The sequence below is a fragment of the Blennius ocellaris genome, assembly GCF_963422515.1.
Source record: "Blennius ocellaris genome assembly, chromosome: 16".
NCBI classification, from domain to species: Eukaryota; Metazoa; Chordata; class Actinopteri; order Blenniiformes; family Blenniidae; genus Blennius; species Blennius ocellaris.
Genome location: NC_137665.1, coordinates 4,489,753 through 4,508,495, shown reverse-complemented (window position 1 = coordinate 4,508,495; position 18,743 = coordinate 4,489,753). Strand labels below are relative to the sequence as shown.

The following is an 18,743-nucleotide window of genomic DNA, read 5'->3' as shown; positions in this document are numbered from 1 at the left end:
TTTCAATACTTGGAGGGGAAATATTGTCATCCGGTTGTGTTTAGGAGATGTAGTGTATTGCAGCATGCTCACATGCAGGATTCACACAACTTTGACACAGTGAAGAACTCTCATAAATAAATTGGAGAAGCTTCCATCTCAGTGTTTTACTCGTGTATTCATTGCCATAGTCCTCAGTCCATAGTCCATGGCTGTAATTAATTAATCGTCAGTGTGGGTGTGGAATAACCCATGAAGGAATGTGGGATGGGTACTCTTGACTGGCCTAATAAAGGTGTCATGAAAGAGGTTTAGAGAGTGCAATAGTGTAATTGTCGTGGCATTTAAAGCCAGATGGTGCTGGGTTCAAAATGAAAATCACCTCTCACTGTGGAATACACCCTGGATTCACACGAGTACAATCTACCAAAGTTCATAATGCTCACGAAACAATATCATGAGCTGTGTTTTTGGTCACCTAACAATCTTGAGCTTAGCATTTTGCCGTTAATTCCCTTAATTACAGCTACAGCTAAATTAGAGTCACTATTCATCCAAATCAGCACAAGGAGGCCTCAGATTGAGACACAGCCATCAAGATCATGCAGAAGCTTTTAGATCAGAGCGTCATTCACCATGTTTGTGATGAGCACCGGGAGTTTAAGGACATTAAGTCAATTAAGGAAAAGGCTGTATACAAAATGTCATAACATAAGTATTAAATTGTGCATTCCAGCAAGGTTTCCGTCACATGTACAATAACTCAGGGAGAAAATGCAATTTCAGCGTTTTATTTTCAACTTGTTTGATATAATGTTCCTCGTCTTCACAGTCACAGTCACAGTGAGGACAAATGAGAACAGTGAGGAGTGCATGTCGTTTTATTATCAATACATCAGAGACAATATCCACCGGTGTGCAGGAGGACCCAGACATAGGAGAACAATGGAGAAGAAAAGTATAACTCTTAAAATGTCATGTTTTAGCCTGCTATCTTATGTAGATTCATAGTTGTGTACGTGTGTGTTTTTTTGTGGTTTTTGTTGGCTTTACTTCCAACGACCGCCCACCTTCCCTTTGCCGTGGACTTTTTTACTGAAGGAGGAAGACAGGGGGACAGATGTAAGAAAAGAGGTGCTGCCAAAGGGAGAGTTAAATCAAACAGTTCCAAATACTTTTATGAAGTACTTACAATTTCTGAGCATGTTGGATTCTGTTAAGCAGCACAATGATCTGCAGGAGGAACAAAGGTGGGAACACATGAATGTTGAAAGCTCTATTAAGCATTACTGTTTTTATTTTATTCTTTTTCATGAAGTACAAAAAAATTAATTAATTAATTAATTAAAATAAAATAAAATATATATATATAATACCTCGTATTTCTGATGCTTCATGTGCTCCATGAAGTCAAACTTCTCCGATTCCAGCTGGTAGATCCAGTTCCACATTTCTTGGGCCTTTTCCCTGAAAAACACAAACAAGTAATTTAGAAAAGGAACTCTTGGTTTTCTATTCCAAATTATGAGCAAACTCATGTTTCAACTGTAACACCTGTCCCATCATACTGACAGAGTTTTTAAATATATTTTCTGCCGCAGTTACTGGTAAATAAAAGCAGCAGCTAACTCATGCCTATGTTTTGTTTTTCAAGTGTCGAGTCACAAAGCCAATGTAGCCTGTCGTTGTTTGACGTCCTCTGCAGTGAATGCACCAACTTGAGTTGAGAAATTTGATGATTTGAGTAAAAGTCATGTAAGGAAGGACAATTAAATCTTATTGAAGCCACATCTTACAAGATAGGGGTAGCTTATAACAAAAGAATACAATTTGTGGTGATAAAATGACAATTTATAGGGATTAATAAATATTTTAAAGGACTTACTTGAGTGCATCCTCCCTCATGTGTTCGACGCCCAGCGACTGCCGTCTATCAGTCAGAGTCTTCTTCTTGATCTCTCTGCCTGTCATGCGTTTTCCCCTCCTCAATTCAGACTGCAGCAAAAAAAACACACAATCCACTCATCGTCTGCATCATCATTTTATCCACACTGTCCTCGTCATCATGGCTTATTATAATAGCAGCAAGTGTCTGACCTTAGCGAGGAAACCTCCAAAGTTTGACATGCCAGAGAGGACTTTCTTCTTCTTGGCTTCATCATCAGCCTTCTTCTTGGCCTCTTCCTCTTCTTTTCTGTGACGCTCCTCCTATAGGAGGATGAAGAAAATGCTGAACAAAGAGGGGAAAAAACAACCCCAACATCTGCATAAACTTGCTCAGGTTGAAAAATGAGCAAAGTTAGCTCTTTGTACCAGGTACTCTTCTTGGGTGTCTTATTGAGACGCCTGTTTCAGATTTAATGGCAGTATTCCAAAATCCTATTTTTTTGACAAACATTCTTGGTGAGTACGTTTTCTTGCTACCTGGATCCTGTTCTGTCGGTCCTTCTCCTTCTCTGCTCGCACCCTCTGGATCTCAGCTCTCTCTGACCGACGGCGCTCCTAAAAGGAAGCAAACCGGTGACAACATGACTTTCTTAAGCACATATGCCTATTGCTGAGGTGCATAGCACTACATACGTATTTATTTACTGATTTTTGTTTTTTTAACACGTTTTATGAAAGTGAACTCACAATTCGGTCTTTGAGACCAATGAGTTCTTCTTCGTCCTTTTTCCGCTGGTCAAAGTGCAAATCGATCAGGGATTGCAGCTCTGTTAAGTCCTTTTCCATACGCTTCCTGTGGATGTCCTGGTGGGAAAAGACAACGTTTTTATAGTTTGGACCCGAGAAGAGTGAAAATTGTGAGACTTAAGATGTTGTCAAAGCCAAAGTTCAATTAATAAAATCAAAGCATCTCGGACTGCGAGGCACATTAATAAGGTGATTCCTATTATCGGCTGCCGTCACCTGAACTTCCACTACATTGAAAAGATCATTACTGAATTTCATCTTGGTTCTCGTTGGCTAGTGTTGAGGTCAATTTGGAGGCGAGATGCAGTAGTGTGAAGAGGCCAGGAGCTGATGAGATCGAGCAGATTAACAGTGCCTTGTAATGCAGTCAGAGGAATCATGTATATCAGAAGTTTGAGTAGGAATATGTTTATTGGTACGCTCACGGAGACACAGGTGAATTAAGTTAATAAATTACATTGTGTTCTTCAGAATTTGATTGATTTACGTCACTTATTTAAAGTGTAAATTCACAGGAAGATTAGTTATTGGTAATTGCCTTTTAAAAGATGCTCGACCGCCTGACATCAACCGATTTTCTATTACTTACATCAAAATCCACTCTTTCTCCTTCAGGAATCTTTGGAGGAGCCAGCTGTGGCGCCATCGGTCTGCGGAAGAAATATAAAAAAAAGTCCAAACTTGAGTAAAACAAATGCAAAAGACGTAGTATTTGTGTCAAAATATCAAAACCAAAAAGAAAACCGTGAGTCAACATACTTGGGTTTGGGACGCTCTTCTGTGGAATAAAGATACAAAATTAGCATAAAAAAAAACAACAACCATATGACTAAATAAATGTTATTCGAAAAAGGTGTGTGAAGGGACCAGAGGTTCAGTAAATAATGTTTGCGATGAATAAAAAGCACAGCAAGCATGGGACAGAAAAGACAACGTGACACAAAACAAGGGTGTTTTTTTTGTTATTATAAAACATTAAACCTTTGTCTTACACGTACGTGTGTATCTTCACATCTGACCAAAGACATTTAAAAACAGTGTTTCGACAAGAATAATTCAGGACATTAAATCACTTTGCAGGATTGTTGTTAAAAGGAGGGGAGTCCAGAAAGGTATATGTAAGGGGAAGACCAACATTTTGTCAATTGGGTGATTAATTTGGCAATTGTGCCACTGAGTTTAAAGAGGAAATAAGCAGGTTTTTAACCACATCAGGGAATCACACACTTCTAACAACTCTCACCTTCCTCCTGGGCATCTTGATCTGACGGACCGGCCACATAAAAACGGAATGAAAGATGGATGGATGGCAAACGACGTCGAAAGTGAGACGATGAGAAAAACAATTGTGAATTGTGGGTGAGATGTGAACTCGTAGAAAGTCATTTGGGAAACTGACACCGCTCACATGTCTGAGCTGTTACCGTGTATCTAACTTTGCAGCTGGTTAGCTTAGCTTAGCATTAATAGCACAAACAGCTGAAGTAGCTTTGTTTATATATGGCAACTAAATCCAGCAAGCAGCCCGTCTAAACCTCAGACACTGACCAACCGCTTTAATGGTGCTGGTGGTGCTGAGCTGACTGACATATTCTCAAACTATCATCTTCCATCATCCAAATTAATAAAGGTCCTCTGAACAGCATCCCAACTATTGCCGTCAACTAACTATTCATTTAACTGTCAAAATTCAATGTCGATACTGTTCAGTGGAAAAATATAAATGGGCCAAATCATGACTTGTGCCTTTAGTCCCTAGAAAACATCTTAGTTAGAAACATCTCATATGTAAATGACAATATAATGTGATTGTCACACATATAATGTCACGTTGCACACATACAATGGTTGCAGATGCAGAAACGAATAAAGCAATGTATAATACTTCAAGGAAAAACACATTTTGAAATAGGACAATAGTGGTTGTGACAGTGAATACTGTATGATTCTCATATTCATTTTCCATTTGGAGTGTTTGTGCCTTTAATATACCGGCTGAAACGGGAAGTACTAAGTGGACATGGAAGTGAAAAAGTGCTCAAATATGACGTACGGGTTTATCCTTACAATTCGCAAAGTGGCATATGTTCTAACAGGAACTTTGTGTATGAAAACACAATGCAGATGAAAGGTGAAGCTTCAAAGTTTTGTCAAGCAGCAGTGAAGGTGACAGTTGGAGAAAAACGATATCATTCTGATTACATACATGAAACTACACACCAGCTGAGGCTGGGTGTTTGTTATACGTTACATAACTGGGCTTGATGGTCCAATAAAATGACAAAGCAAAACAATGGAGGCGACAAACTGACAAGACTTTTGAAAAATTAGGGACGAAACTGGCATGTTGAACAGGAAGTGTGTACAGGAGTTGACAGCTGAAAAGCAGTAAAACACCAAAGAGAAGACAAGACCAGACACCTAAGATTGGGGGAAGCTAGTTAAAGCTCATTTACTGGGTACGATAGAACCTTTAGAGGCTTCAGCTTTTTGCTCAGCTTTCATCATTATATTTTTTAGGCTAAATAGAAGTTTGTGTCCAATGATGGTGTCGCGTTACCTTGATATTCATGTTGCTCTGAACGCCCGGACCCAGACGCAATCAGCCGGTGGAGAAGCAGAGTAAAATGGGGAAGGTCAGTTAGTGGAAAGATCACCTTTCGTTCACGCAGTGAACACTGAAGAACATCTCTGTGACCTTACCTCCTCCATCTTCCTCCTCCTCCTCCTCCTCTGAGAGAAGAAACACAGCGAGGAACAGGTCAGATTCTAACCCACATGTCTTCAAGTCTCGTCACTGAATATTTGAGTGTCTGACTGAACCTACCCTCTGCCTGCTCCCTGGAGAGACGAGACGGGGAGAAGATAAACATATTCATCAATAAATCTCAAAAATCTATTTAAAATGTAAAATCAAACACAGGCATAATATATAATATCAAACAGTGTTCCACTCACTCGTATTCCTCTTCTACATCTGACATGGCTGCAATAGAGAAAACAAAATAACATGATCACAGTTAATACCGACATTTAAGTTATTTTATCGGAGCTCAGGGAAAGCTGACATTAAGGCAAAAACACATATGTCCAGATTTTGAGTGAGAAAGTGACAGTACAAATTAGCATTGTTATGATAATCCGAGGACTGCAGAGCGGCAAAGTCATTATCAGTCTCTGGAAGATGGATGATAATCGAACCAATGAACAAAATTTACACTTAAACAAGTTGAAAGTGAAGCGCGAAGAGGTTAAACTTACAACCTCACGACAACAGAAACCTCCCGAGTGATTGTTTTGTTTTCCACTGAGCTTTCGAAGAAAACAAAAATATATAAAAGAATATATACATTAATTCATCAGTGTTCAGATTACGACTGACACAAAATGGCAGTGGTTTGATTTTTAAAGTATGGATGATTTGGGGAAACATGGTGAACCTGTACCTACTGGAGCTACGAGCTATAAGAGTTTTGGTTCAATATTCTGATCATGTGGGTCAGTAGCATCTCTTAGACTGTATTATAATTTCTATCTTCTCATAAAGGTCCATAATGTATTTAAGCTGCAAGGTAGTTCCTACTTTGACCTCCAAACTAATTGGGACTAAAAAAATCCTTCCAGTATTTTTGGTTGAGCACATTGTTATTGTCTCTATTTAAATTCAATATATATGTAGATCACTTCATATTTTATAAGGGATCCTTGAAAAGAGCGAGACCTTAAGGAGTACACTTGCTCTTGACACCGTGTATCAAAAAGCAGCTCTGTAACATTATATATCGCAGATGTGAAGGTATGAGGGAGGCATCGCCACGAAAACACAGGTGGCCAGAGCCTGTGGTCGTTCAGCGATTAGTCGCTTTGGAGATAGGAAAACACGCAATACTCATTGTCCCGTTGAGCTGCCATTGTTCCGACATCAAACCACGCGCGGACTGATATTCACAGTCCCGGGGTGCATTGACACCTTCCTGGCAGGCGGGAGGAGATGTGAGGAGATTGATGGAGCGTCAACAGGTGAGAATGTGATGGAGGTCAAACACTAAACACCGGGGCGGGATAGAATTTCCTTCGCGTCTCTCGTCCAACAACCTTTGTCATCACGTTCTCCCGCCACATCTGAGTGTTGGGAACAGTTTAAAGCCGGGGTGTCCAAACTTTTTTCCAATGAAGCGCGCAATCAGAAAATATACTCTAGGCAGGGCCATGTACTCACTTGTTATCTTGTGTGGCTATGGTTGTGCCATTTCTGATCGACGGTAATATTTTTTTTTCCTTAATCATTGTTTTCTCAAAAAGCTACTTTGTCCAAAGCAAGGCGGATGTGTTTCTATAGCACCATTCAGATACAAGGCAATTCACAGAGATTTACAAAGAAATACATTAACACAAGTCCATTAAGAATCCCAAAGGAAAAGTCAAGTAAATGCTTAGGTGTAAATTGCTCAGACCTGCAAACACACCGTTACTATAATCCAGCAGACTCAAAATGAATACATAAACAAGTTTCCTGTGAAATCAAGACCTTTAAATACAGCCATGTGCAAATTTATGTGTGGGATATATTCCATTATAATTTTAGAATAAGCTATGGGCCAATTTATAAAGGACCATGGGCCAAACTAGGCCCTTGGCAGTAGTTTAAAGGCTTCACTTTTAAATGGGTTAGTCTACTTACAATAGGCCTTTAAAAGATTCATATCACAGAAAATGCCAACCAACTGTCCACTGTGTACCCTGCCTTTTTCCTCTTTATTAGCTGAGACATCCTTCAGCTTCCTGCAACGATGAATGGACAGTATCAAGAGTCCTTCATGAGGGGTTCACGAAAACAATATATGATGTGGGGTTTTTTTTGGTTTTTTTCCGGGGATAGGGTGACAAAAACATCCACGGAGGAGAGGATAAACAGAGAAAGCTGGGCCATGTGGAAAGGTTCTTTGCCGTATCAATGTGTATCCTGAGTCAGTTATTGTCATCAAGAAACTGAGGCAATGACTAATAAGAAGAGTATGTGAGTGCAGGCAGTTAAATCCATTTATTTCAAGGGATGAAAGGCTTCACACTTTGGGTTGGGTTGGGAAAAACCAGTAGAGCTGGTCCAGGTCCTTGACTACATTGCCCCGAGGGCAAAGAGGTACATTTTCCTGGGTGGCCTGATCGCACCTCTCCATCCGACTTTGGCAAGCGACGTGGACTTCATTACTTTCTCTACTGGCAGCATGACAATATTCTGTTAAGGCGGCTAAAGGATGGATGGCTGGATGGACACTGAGAGGCTGGTTGGCGAGACGTGACAGATGGATGGACGAATGAGAGACGGACATTTCAACACCTCTGTTGGAACAGTCGGAAAATGCCCATTTGGAGCTAAATGAAGGGAGAGGCATGAGCAAGCCAGGGGGTTTAGCAGAAGAGTCAAGTTCCAGTGGGCAACGGGTGCAGGCCTTAGTGGGGTTAATTTTAGTCAAGGACAGCAAAGTTGGTGTGCGGGTGGAGCTCAGGAGAAGGGATGTGCAACAATACCTCATTAGTGCAGGACAGACTATTGTATTCTATTCATAGGCTGAAGAGAGTATAGAGTGGAGATAAAAATATAATGGTGTATTCATTTGAAGGGTCCTTTGAATTATATTGATGTCACGATAGTACACTTTCCCCAGTAAATAAAAATGACCAACCAGTCTTTGGTTTAAGTTGTATGAAGTGTTTTGAGTGTATTTTGGTGTAAGGACTGTTTGCCTATAGGCAGAGGGTGAGTAGGAAGTGATAATATTCCAATGTATTGTTTGTCTTGATCATGTTGTTATGAGCAATTCAACGGAACCGTTGGGGAGTCCATACATGCATTCTGAGTCTTTATCCTTTGACACCATATATTATGGCAAATGAGAAAAGCATTCTGTTGCAGCACACAGAAACAGAAGCAGGACGGACATCTCTCACTTGAGATTGAACGAAAAAGAAGTCATTAATTAGACGACAACCTTGGCCAGCCACTGTGAATGCACAACATGTATACACACCCTCAACTGCACAGCTAACATTTGTGCAATCCCCTGTTTAATGGTGCTAAAGTTGGCTAACCTGGACTCGGTATCTTAAACATTTGCAATGAAGACCTCGAGGGCTGCCTCTACTTACAAAGCACTATTTACTGCATCAGTCGCAATGCAATTTATATGAACGGTCACATTTACATAGTAATTTTGATGTTAGATGCTCGCACACCATTGATGGCCAACTTGAGCCACCTGAGCCATGGAACTGTGGGGAATATGTTGAATTTGTTGAATTAAACTCCTGTTTTAAAAAGGAACTTTTTTTTTTTTTTTTTAAGTATTGGCATTTTGGTAGGGGTGAAAATATAATATTTTAGCAATTTTGACTTTACAAGCAAGTTTGTAAACTACCGTGATATTGTACTTCTTAATCTTGCCAAATCTTACGGACGCTCCATTATTTAGGACCTGCAAAAAATTATCATTAAAACGCACTTGCGTTTGCACACAATTCCTTGTAATACCACTCCATGAGAAGAAATCCAACAAATATCAGATGAAGTGACGTACCTGTATGACGACGTGGGATCACGACACCCAGGAGACAGACAGAGGGCCAAGAGAATGGCTACATGTGCAGGCATGGTGTGTTTTATACCGAGAGGCGGCGAGGCATCATGAGCATGCATGTGTGCCATCTGAATGAGTATGTGGGTATGCATGCTGTGGGAATTACCGAGCATCTGAGTGTACAATACAAGAATAACTGCGAGTCCGTGCGCACGAACGTGCAGATGTGTGTGTGTGTGTGTGTGTGTGTGTGTGTGTGTGTGTGTGGCCAGGGCTGGGGGCCACGGGTGGATTAAGTGGAGGCAGAAAGATGAGCACCTCGCTGGATTAGATAAAACAGAGGGATGACCTCACCGGACAAATGGAGGGTTGCCGCAGGGCAGGTGGAGCGGGGTACGACAAAAACCAAGGGGGAGGGAGTGACCGACGGACGGAGGGAGAGAAAGCTGGCAGAGAGGAGCTGCAGGGAGGGAGGGAGGCTATTTGTGAGAAGTGACTGGCTTTCTATTCTGTCATTTATCGACAGCTATGTAACGTTAGTCAGTCTGTCACCAGAGGTAGTCGGCCTGAAAGAGCCACAGAAGAGCTGGATGATCCGAAGAGGAAGATCACGGACAAAAAGTGTTTCTTGAGTACAAGACCAAACAACTTCCTTCACAAGCTTCTGTATCACTCAGGATTACTTGGGGATTCTCTGGGGCTCCTCAAGTTCTCAGTGGGGGAATGTGAGACACACTGAGAAATAACAGGCTTGGTGAGGAATTTCTACAGGCTTTGTGGCTGCGAGTAGCAAAAAAATATCAGTATAGCAGTCATCTTTAAAACACTGTCGTAAATTATGCATTATACAGTAGTATGCTAATCTAACTTCTGACTAGTTAATCATAGGTTCGTTAAGTATTGCTATTATGAGGTTATAACACTATTTGTAGTTCTCATGCCTCCTGGTAAATCAGTCATCACGAAACTAATTGGATCTAATGAAGATGACTTTTATTTTGAAATTGGTTTTGCTTTTGGGTCCTGACCCCCTATCTCGCTAATCGCCCGTTAGGAGAAAAAGCAGCTCATCAATCCTGAATCAACTCAGTCCTCCTGGGAAATGAGTAACATCAATATTAGCCTGTATCTACAGATGTATTTTCAATCTTAAACACAGCTGAACGTCTGCAAGTCACTGGAAAGATCCAGAGCATCATCTCGTCATAACAAAACTGCCAGAGTGAACAGTAAAAAAATGACATTAAAAATAGCATACATGTGTTCAGCATAGTCATAAAACCAACGTCAACTGCAATATTATCACAGTTGAAATTATTTATTGGGACTAATATCTTAACAGATTGGTCAAACACAGATATTGGAATTGTGCACAAGGACACTTGGACTGACCAGAGTTAAGATCTGGAGACCATCAGTCACAGCTGCCTCTGTGAGTGATCACATTTAAAAGGTTATGTAATGTGAGAATTTGTAACATATAGAGGCAAATACTTTGATTTGACTGCCATTTTGGGGGTGGGATGCTTTGATTTCACATCTGCAAATTTTGAGCAAAATAATCTATAGACCAGTAAGGAAGATGCTTTACAAGAGATCAAATTTTTTTTTTAAACAACACAGAACAATTTGTCCCAAAAAAAACCTGCTTTATTATGACAATATATATATTTAAGTGAAATAAATATGTGGAAATGACTCCTGGAGTTCTATGACGACGCGACGGGCATCGTCACTGTGAGGATCTGTGAAGAAGAAAAGAAAAACATGCGAGGTGACACATTTATAAAGGTTCCTCCGACAGCGTGATCTCACGGGTGTTTGCTCGCCTGCGTGCTGCTGTTGTACTGCGCCACGCTGCTGTCCTGGTCGACCAGGAACTGGTGGAAGACGTCGAGATGGAAGAGCGAGGGTCGCGCTGTCAGCACCAGGCGATCCTCTCCGACATCCAGAACCAGCGAGCGAGACGACGGCTGAGCGTCAGACAAGATCAGGCGTCTGAATCTCGGTTACAGGATTCTAACTCCGGGCACTTTGAATGATGCGATGTGACGGGAGGAGGCAGCTCGTGTGACAAATGAGGACATGAGAGACCTATTTTTGCACCACATTCTTGAATTGTTTAGTACAAATTAGACACGTACTAAGGTCTCAGTCAACTGCCCGCTGTTTTTCACTGCAGATTGTTAAATTTAAGGGAACACCGATTTAACTTCAGGCTTGATTTTTGTACCCATAACAACTGATACATATGAAGAGAATCGATGGGATCAGATATACTGTATATATGAGAGAAAATATTCAGGGTTTTCTGTTGGCACAGGACAATAGTGGAATATTACAATTTATTGTTATTATTATTATAAATCATTAGGCCCTATCTGAGTGAAATTACAATCGGTTTGGAGGTGGTGAAACTCTCTCTGTGATCAGTACTTGAAAGTGCACTTTCTGCTTGTCTGTTACGTTAAGCCACCACCTGACACTTCATGCTTGGCGTTAACAGTCGAGGCAGGAAACAACGCTGGACCTTCAAAGTCTTGACGGATGTAAAGTTTGCAATAGTGACTTCTTTAACCAAGTCCACAAGACAGTCTACATCTTATTTTCAGTATGGGTGACTTCGAGCTAAAGCTGGATATGGGATCGTGTGCACGCGTCAGAATACAAAGCATTATGGGATTTAATACACTGAATCAGATGATAAACTTGATGTATATTAACCAGTGGATCAATTTAATTGCTACATGTGATGTTTATATAATGTGTCAATTAGACGTTAATCAATCAGATTGACAAAAACAACAATGTTAGTGAGGTGGAGTGCAGAGTAGACGTGGCGTGTGTCTCACCAATCCAGGGAGTCTGATTTCAGCAACGAGGTACTCGGGATCTCCAGCAGGGGGCTCCACCAGCAGCGTGAACTCTGGTCTGCCGCACAGTGAGAGGAGATGTCAGGGTTTTTTTTCCACACGCTGTGCTTTGCAATAAGACACAGTGTGAAAGCGCTCACCTTTTGGCAGGAGCAGCTTTACTCTCCCTGTAGGGGAACACAACAAAACAAAACAAAAAAGTCAGAGACAGAGATTTCAGCATGGAGGAAGTACTTTCAGAGGGACGCACTGAGGCTGCAGCTCCTCGATCACCGGCTTGCTCTTTGTCCGGATGTTCTGCTCGCCGACGGAACCCAAAAACTTCCTATTCTTCAGCACTTTCCAGTCTGCAACGACACAGATGTGTAGTGTGTGTACTACTCCCAGCATGCCCCCCCCCCCACTTATACACACAAACACATACCTCACAAACACATACCTCGACTCAGCTCCAGATTGTATTTGTTCTCTAAACCTTCTACACACACGAGAATAATGAACTGATGGAATAACGGATCCTTCTACAAGACACAATCAAAAACACAGAGATCATATTATACGTGTGACCATTTAAATCTCACATTCAGCATTTATGGAACAATCAGAAACAAAATGTACTCAGGTGTGTCAAAAAAATAAAATAAATAAATTTGACCTGCCCAGACATAAACTGTTGGGGTTTATTATTGACATTATTCTCCATCCTGTGGAAAGTCTAAACAGGCTTGCCAAAATGCGTTTCATCCATTGCGCAATATATGTTTTGTTTTTGAAAAGTTTGGCACATGCAACAAACGCTTTCCTCCATGTTAACTAACATTATGTTCATCTTGGTAAAGGCACAACCGACCTTTGGCTCCTATGAGAAATGTGTTCCTGAAGTTGGATTTTTTTTTAACTGTTGCACGTTATGTGAAACAAGACAAGCCTGCTCAAGCACAAACCCACCTGACACTTCTGGAAGAAGTCCTGGTTGATGACGACGTCGTACGCCGTGCAGCCCTGAGAGCCTGGAACACACCCGCAAAGATTTGGATTTCTTTTAAATGCTTTATAGAGTTCTGTATCACAGAAGGAAAGTAAATTCAGGAATATAAAGATGTTGACCGAGTTGGTTTGCAAGCGTTGAAAGGGAGCCAGAATCATGTTTCCACATGGCTTACGCAAACGAAACTAAAAAAACAAACAAACCCCCCCCCCCCCCCCCTAAACAAAAAAAAAAAACAGCAACAACATTTCTGCTCCTGCATGATGTCTTTCAATCTGCAGATATTCTCAATAATCCTGCAGATGCTTTTCTGCTTGAGGGAATACACATGGCTCTGTTTGGCCTCAGCTTGCTTGACACGGTTTCCCAGGCAACCACCAGATTCATCTGGGCTGCATTCCTGCTCATTCAGCATGTCTGGCTTGTGCTTTCAGAGCCACACAGGGAATGTTTTAAGGGTACATCAGAGCTTTTTCGGAATACACTTCTTCCGTAGAGACATTCTGTTGTTCAGTTTGTGTTTTTGGCGTCTCTCAACAATCTCGGGTTTCGAGGCAGGCGCCGCCTCGGGGGCCCACAAAACCAGTGACGTGCGATTTGGCAGAGACGTCCTTCAAACACATTTACAAATATCTGACTAAAACTCAAGAGAAGAGCGTTAATGTGCAGACAAATCGCCAGCGTGCATACTAACTGCTTGTGTTTCATATCCAATAGGACAATAAGATTTCTCCACGTGTGTACAGTTCAGATTTGGCCAAAGAAGAGAGTCAAGTCTGCAACGTCTCACAGCAACTCCTTCACACATCCTTAATTTGTCTCAGACTCTGCCCTCAGCTCGCGGCGAGTCCCATTAAGAAGATTTACGCGTTGTTGCAGTTGAAAGAGGTTTGAAGCTGTTGACATCGACGACATGAAACAAACAGCTTCCACTGGACTAATGCAAGCCGCCTGTGATGCTCACTTCCCGGCTCAGGATCAATTATTGGGCTGCTCCTATAATACCCCTGCAGATACTGTACCTCACTTTAAGACTAAGTCTAAGATCCAGTTTGCGCTCTTTAAATGTCTCATCTGCCTCTTCCCCCAGAACACGCACCGAGTTTATGAAGAAGAAGCTCATCGACTCTGCTCTCTGCCTGTCGACACTCAAGAATCACGAAATTTACAGGAACTTATCTAACATTAATTGTGTCCCGAACCACAGGTTATAAACCACTGACAAAAATGAACAAAACAAGGATTTCAGCATCCCCACAGAGAAACGGTCACTCCAGGTTTAGCTGAGCCATTTGGCACTGCGGCGAGCTGCAACGTAACAAGTCTGCTGAAATGATGTATCGGCAAGCAGCAGGAACTGCTCTCCTGGGCCTGACAAGCCAAAAAAAAAAAAGGAAACAATAAAATCAAAGCCCGAGCCAAATGCTACCTGTAGATTGTTAAAGGAGCTCAGATGACATGGACTTTATACACTCACTGCTGTGGCAACAGAGGATTTGTTTACATATTTGTCATGATGCCAAGACTCCAGTATCATGATTTTGAAACGGAAATGACAGGTCTAAACAGGGACATGACACACAACAAAAAGATTAGCAAAACATCCAGAATGCTTTGGATCAACAAGTCATGATGAACATGTCAATGTCACCATGAGCTCCGGCAGCGTGAGGCGAACCAGCAGAGAAAAGACCGTCACTCAGAAAGAATTGCTTGTTCTTGAGGGTCTTTTATGCTTAGATTATTCTTGTCCAGTGGGAATCACTGAAATGTTCAATGACAAAACGGAAAATAAACTGACACTCGTGCTCCCGTGAAACTACAGAGGGTTCTTAAAGTCTAAAGAGTCGTTCTCGCTGAGAACAAGAAACACAGTAATACAGAATTGAGGGACGTGTGTACTTTTCCTTTTTTTTTTTTTTTTTTTTTTTTTTTTAAATCAGTTTGACCCGAGAAGACAAAATGTGTGATTATATTCTGCCAAAAGGAACATTTTATTTTAGAAACAACATTCTCACTAAACTTGCACATATTTCACTATTTGATGAGTGAAGCAGGTATAAAATCTATATTTTCACTTAACTCCTCCACACGATTATAAAGTGTGAACATTTTGGACATGTGTAGCGCATCATCATCGGACTTCGGTACATACTGTTGTCCACTTCTGTGTGCGGCTCGCCGAGGCTCATGGGAACTCTGTAGCCGCTGGGATCGTCTGACTGGAGCAGCTCCATCAGCTCCTCCTTGCAGAGCTCTGGTGGAGGAGGGACGGCGTGGGACTGGCAGATGTTGATGAAGACTTTCTGCTTGTCTGGCTCAGTCAGAGTCTTCACACACATTCCTGGGAAAAGTTTTTAAAAGAACATTTATAGAATGGAGAAGAAAAAAGAAAAGAAACAAAAATAAGCACTTCCATTATTGGCTAAACTTTCAGCTGTGGCTGAAAAAAGAGATTTAGACAAACTCCTTACCAGGTTGTGGTCGGATTACTTTGGAGTCTGGATTTTCAGTCTGCATTTGTCCCATCGTCTAGAAAAAATTTATAAAAGTTAGTTGTACTTATTTAATGACTTACAGTCGGCAAAAACATGATCTATGTCAAATAAGATCTCTGGTTTTTCCCCAGTGTGCAGAAACTCTAAATCGCTAGTCTATCCTTAAAGGATGCCTTAGCAATATTAAACTAATGAAACTTCTATAAGGAAACACAGTAGAATGTAACAGGTATGTCCAGTACAGAGCAGTGATACTCCCCGTGTGTTTTCCTCTTTAAAAATGCCAGGACATAACAATCAAACTCAATCAATGTTTTTGCAAAAAAAAAAAAGCCAGATACAAATTCAAAACACCTATTCATCCTTCACTTGAAATTATCAATATTTCATGAGGTTCCTAAATGTGGAAAATACTTTTTAAAGCTCCTAAAATGATCAGCAAATGAACAGGTTTAGATTTATTAAAAAAAAAAAGAAAACTACTTGAATTTAAAATTCCAGAAATTTTAGAAAGAACCAAGATTTGGAACAAAATCAAAGGACCGCTGCCTTTCTGTCACCAGAGTCCGACTATGAAACAATCTAAACAGCAACCAAGAAAAATATCAGAATTGGCACTACGGATGTACAAGGCCTGGGTCTGCTGGGAAATCAGAAATCCGGGCTTTCACACAGCCACAAAACAGGTGGGATATGAGTCACTGGTGAGTAAATTAAAAAAAAAATCAGAATTGGGCCGTATTCCCCTGCAGTGTGAACAAGGCCTATGTAATATTGCTTAAGAGTGAATAAGGTAATAACACTAAGCTCAGTAACTCAGTTCAGCACTTAACAGTGTGACAGTCCTTTCCTTTGCTGTAAAGCAAAACCAACCTGTAAGAGCAGCTGTTGATAGAGCTCCTCCTGCTGCTGGAGCTCCAGCTCGGAGTTGAGAAGTGAAGAGTCCGTCATCTGGACACCGAGCCAAAACCTGTGGATGAATCCTGCGATTGAATTACAAAAATACAGTGGTGAATATCATTCATAAATTCACAATATGAAACTACATTGAAACATATGAAAACTCAAGACAAGCAAACAAACGGCTGAGAATAGGTGTTTAAAAATATTAACATCAGCTGGTTTGGGAGTTTTTAAAATAAGGTTTACCCAACATAATCTCGTTGTTGACCGAATGAACCAAAATCACCAAAATCTAAATAAATGTGACACAGATGAGCCTGACCATGACCAGAAGCACACAAATGAACACAAATGACATGCAAACGTCAAAACAACAAACTATTACAATATAACATCATCTAAGTATGTAAGACTACAATTGTGATTGACTATACAATCTACATAAGCTCTAGTTTCATAGTAATTATCCCCATGTATTTCAACACAAGTACACATCCACACCTTTTTTTTAAATGTATTTATTGTGCATGGCCTTGTGGCAAGGCGCAAAGATAACTATCTGAGGCGGCCATTTAATTACCTTCGCCAACAAAAGTTTGGCAACCAACAAAAATGATGTGTTCGTCTGCGTGCATTTACTTATTTATTGGTTTGTATATATATTTGTATGTAACTTAGCAACTTTTCACTTCTCATTCGAATTGCATGAAATTTTCAGTGATGATTCGTCATCATCAAAAGACCAATAAATTCGACTCTGGGACGTTAACAGCCAACCGTTTCCAAATAAATCCTATAAAACTGTGAAAAAATGTTCCTAAAAGGTGGACGGGAGAGGCACCTCAAGGAGGAGTTCTGCATCTGTTGCCAAGGAGACGTTAAAGGAGAGGCAGGCACCCAAAACTTCCTCTGGAAATTTCTAGTTTTAAATGTAGTTGCATATTTTCGACTAATTCAGAATTGTGGACAATTCATGAAACAGTGCAGACATACACTTTAGCTGCTGATTTCTTATGTATCTGCCAATTGCTCATAGTCAACAGTAAATGTGTTCGCGGAGACAAAGGTGTTTCGGTTTAACTGGTCTCCCTGTTGAAAGGTGACCGACTTCCTGAGGTGTACCTTTTTAATGCCGTCATACGACAGCACATGTTGGGGGGTGGCAGACAGGAGTGCGTCGATGTCCTGGCAAACGCCGTTTAACCGCATTAACAATAAAGTTTCGTATATTTTATGAGTCCCTTGTTTAACATAAGCTGTTACTCGCAAGCAACGATGGACGCGAAAGAAAGAATGGGTCACCAGTTAACAGGGCATCCAGTTACTACGAAACACCGCGTTAGCTTCGCTTTAGCTTACGGGCACAAAAGCCAAACACGTCTTGTTATCTCTCACAAATACTGTAAGAGACGGATCGGTTAAGCTTGAAAGTGTAATGCGCCTCCATGTCAACAAAATGCAACACAAAGTTTACCTTTTGCGGGTTTCCGCTCGACGCAGGGAACACGTCTTTTCTTCGCAACTTCCGCTTCCGGCCAGAGCCACAGCGAGTGAATAAATAAATACATTAGAAGACCTTAAAAATAATTTCAGTTACAAAAAATGAGAGGGAAAAAAACAACAGTGAATATTATAATCATTATGGTGACTATTTGTCACAACAAATGGAATAAAACAGCTTCAAGTGGGCTTGACTTAACAAAAACAAAATTGAAGCAATGATTGCTCGAATATTAAGCCCTCAAACATATTAAAAGAAAGAAAGAAAAACGGGTCCTACATATCATAGAATCCCTCAGGAAGCCATTCAATACACATTGTATAATTTCCAGTTTATCTAATTGGACACAGTAAAGAGTGTCAAAATATCAACTGCAGTTGAATTGAACTTTCAGAGGACATTTGGTACCCCTCCCACTCACAGGTGTCAAGATGACACAGCTCAGAGCCTCTGGGCTGCTGATCAGATCTCCTGAGGTCTGGCAAGAATTTAATTGGTTTCAGCAATTCCCCCTCCCAGTGTCTGTTTGACCCTTGAAAACAAATAGTTGTATTGTAGATTTTTTTTAAAAAGAAGTTTACGTAACCCAAAACACAACTATCCAGGCCCAATTCCCATCACTAGTTATTTCCCTTTTGTTGGCAAGCATACCCACTTCCATTTAGTACTTGATGTTCACACTGATGGGGAGAGAGATGTCACTTGTTGGATCATTTTAATCTCTGAAACATA

The 18,743-nt window shown here is 40.8% G+C and overlaps 2 protein-coding genes across 3 annotated transcripts; both read right to left on the bottom strand.

Annotated features, from left to right (window-relative positions):
* Window positions 1–754: 754 nt before the first annotated feature.
* tnnt1 (troponin T type 1 (skeletal, slow)) lies at window positions 755–9,305 on the bottom strand. Of its 2 annotated transcripts, XM_080511017.1 has the most exons (14): window positions 9,249–9,293; window positions 5,618–5,659; window positions 5,377–5,406; window positions 5,234–5,251; window positions 3,917–3,937; window positions 3,433–3,451; window positions 3,263–3,323; window positions 2,614–2,730; window positions 2,404–2,481; window positions 2,077–2,187; window positions 1,865–1,974; window positions 1,356–1,446; window positions 1,172–1,212; window positions 755–1,074 (listed from the first exon to the last, which is right to left on the bottom strand). In XM_080511017.1, the coding sequence occupies exons 7-14, from the start codon at window positions 3,317–3,319 to the stop codon at window positions 1,029–1,031; spliced, it is 651 nt and encodes a 216-aa protein (XP_080367143.1). In that variant the 5' UTR covers window positions 3,320–3,323; window positions 3,433–3,451; window positions 3,917–3,937; window positions 5,234–5,251; window positions 5,377–5,406; window positions 5,618–5,659; window positions 9,249–9,293; the 3' UTR covers window positions 755–1,028. The 2 variants fall into 2 exon arrangements, with proteins under 2 accessions (XP_080367143.1, XP_080367142.1); XM_080511016.1 differs by lacking the exon at window positions 3,917–3,937 and having other exon boundaries at window positions 9,249–9,305.
* Window positions 9,306–10,876: 1,571 nt separating this feature from the next.
* On the bottom strand, window positions 10,877–18,033 carry pih1d1 (PIH1 domain containing 1). Its single transcript, XM_080511214.1, has 11 exons — window positions 17,985–18,033; window positions 16,481–16,590; window positions 15,584–15,641; window positions 15,265–15,453; window positions 13,070–13,131; window positions 12,561–12,642; window positions 12,372–12,468; window positions 12,262–12,288; window positions 12,101–12,179; window positions 11,078–11,221; window positions 10,877–10,993 (listed from the first exon to the last, which is right to left on the bottom strand). The coding sequence occupies exons 2-11, from the start codon at window positions 16,556–16,558 to the stop codon at window positions 10,958–10,960; spliced, it is 852 nt and encodes a 283-aa protein (XP_080367340.1). The 5' UTR covers window positions 16,559–16,590; window positions 17,985–18,033; the 3' UTR covers window positions 10,877–10,957.
* Between the last annotated feature and the right edge of the window lie 710 nt (window positions 18,034–18,743).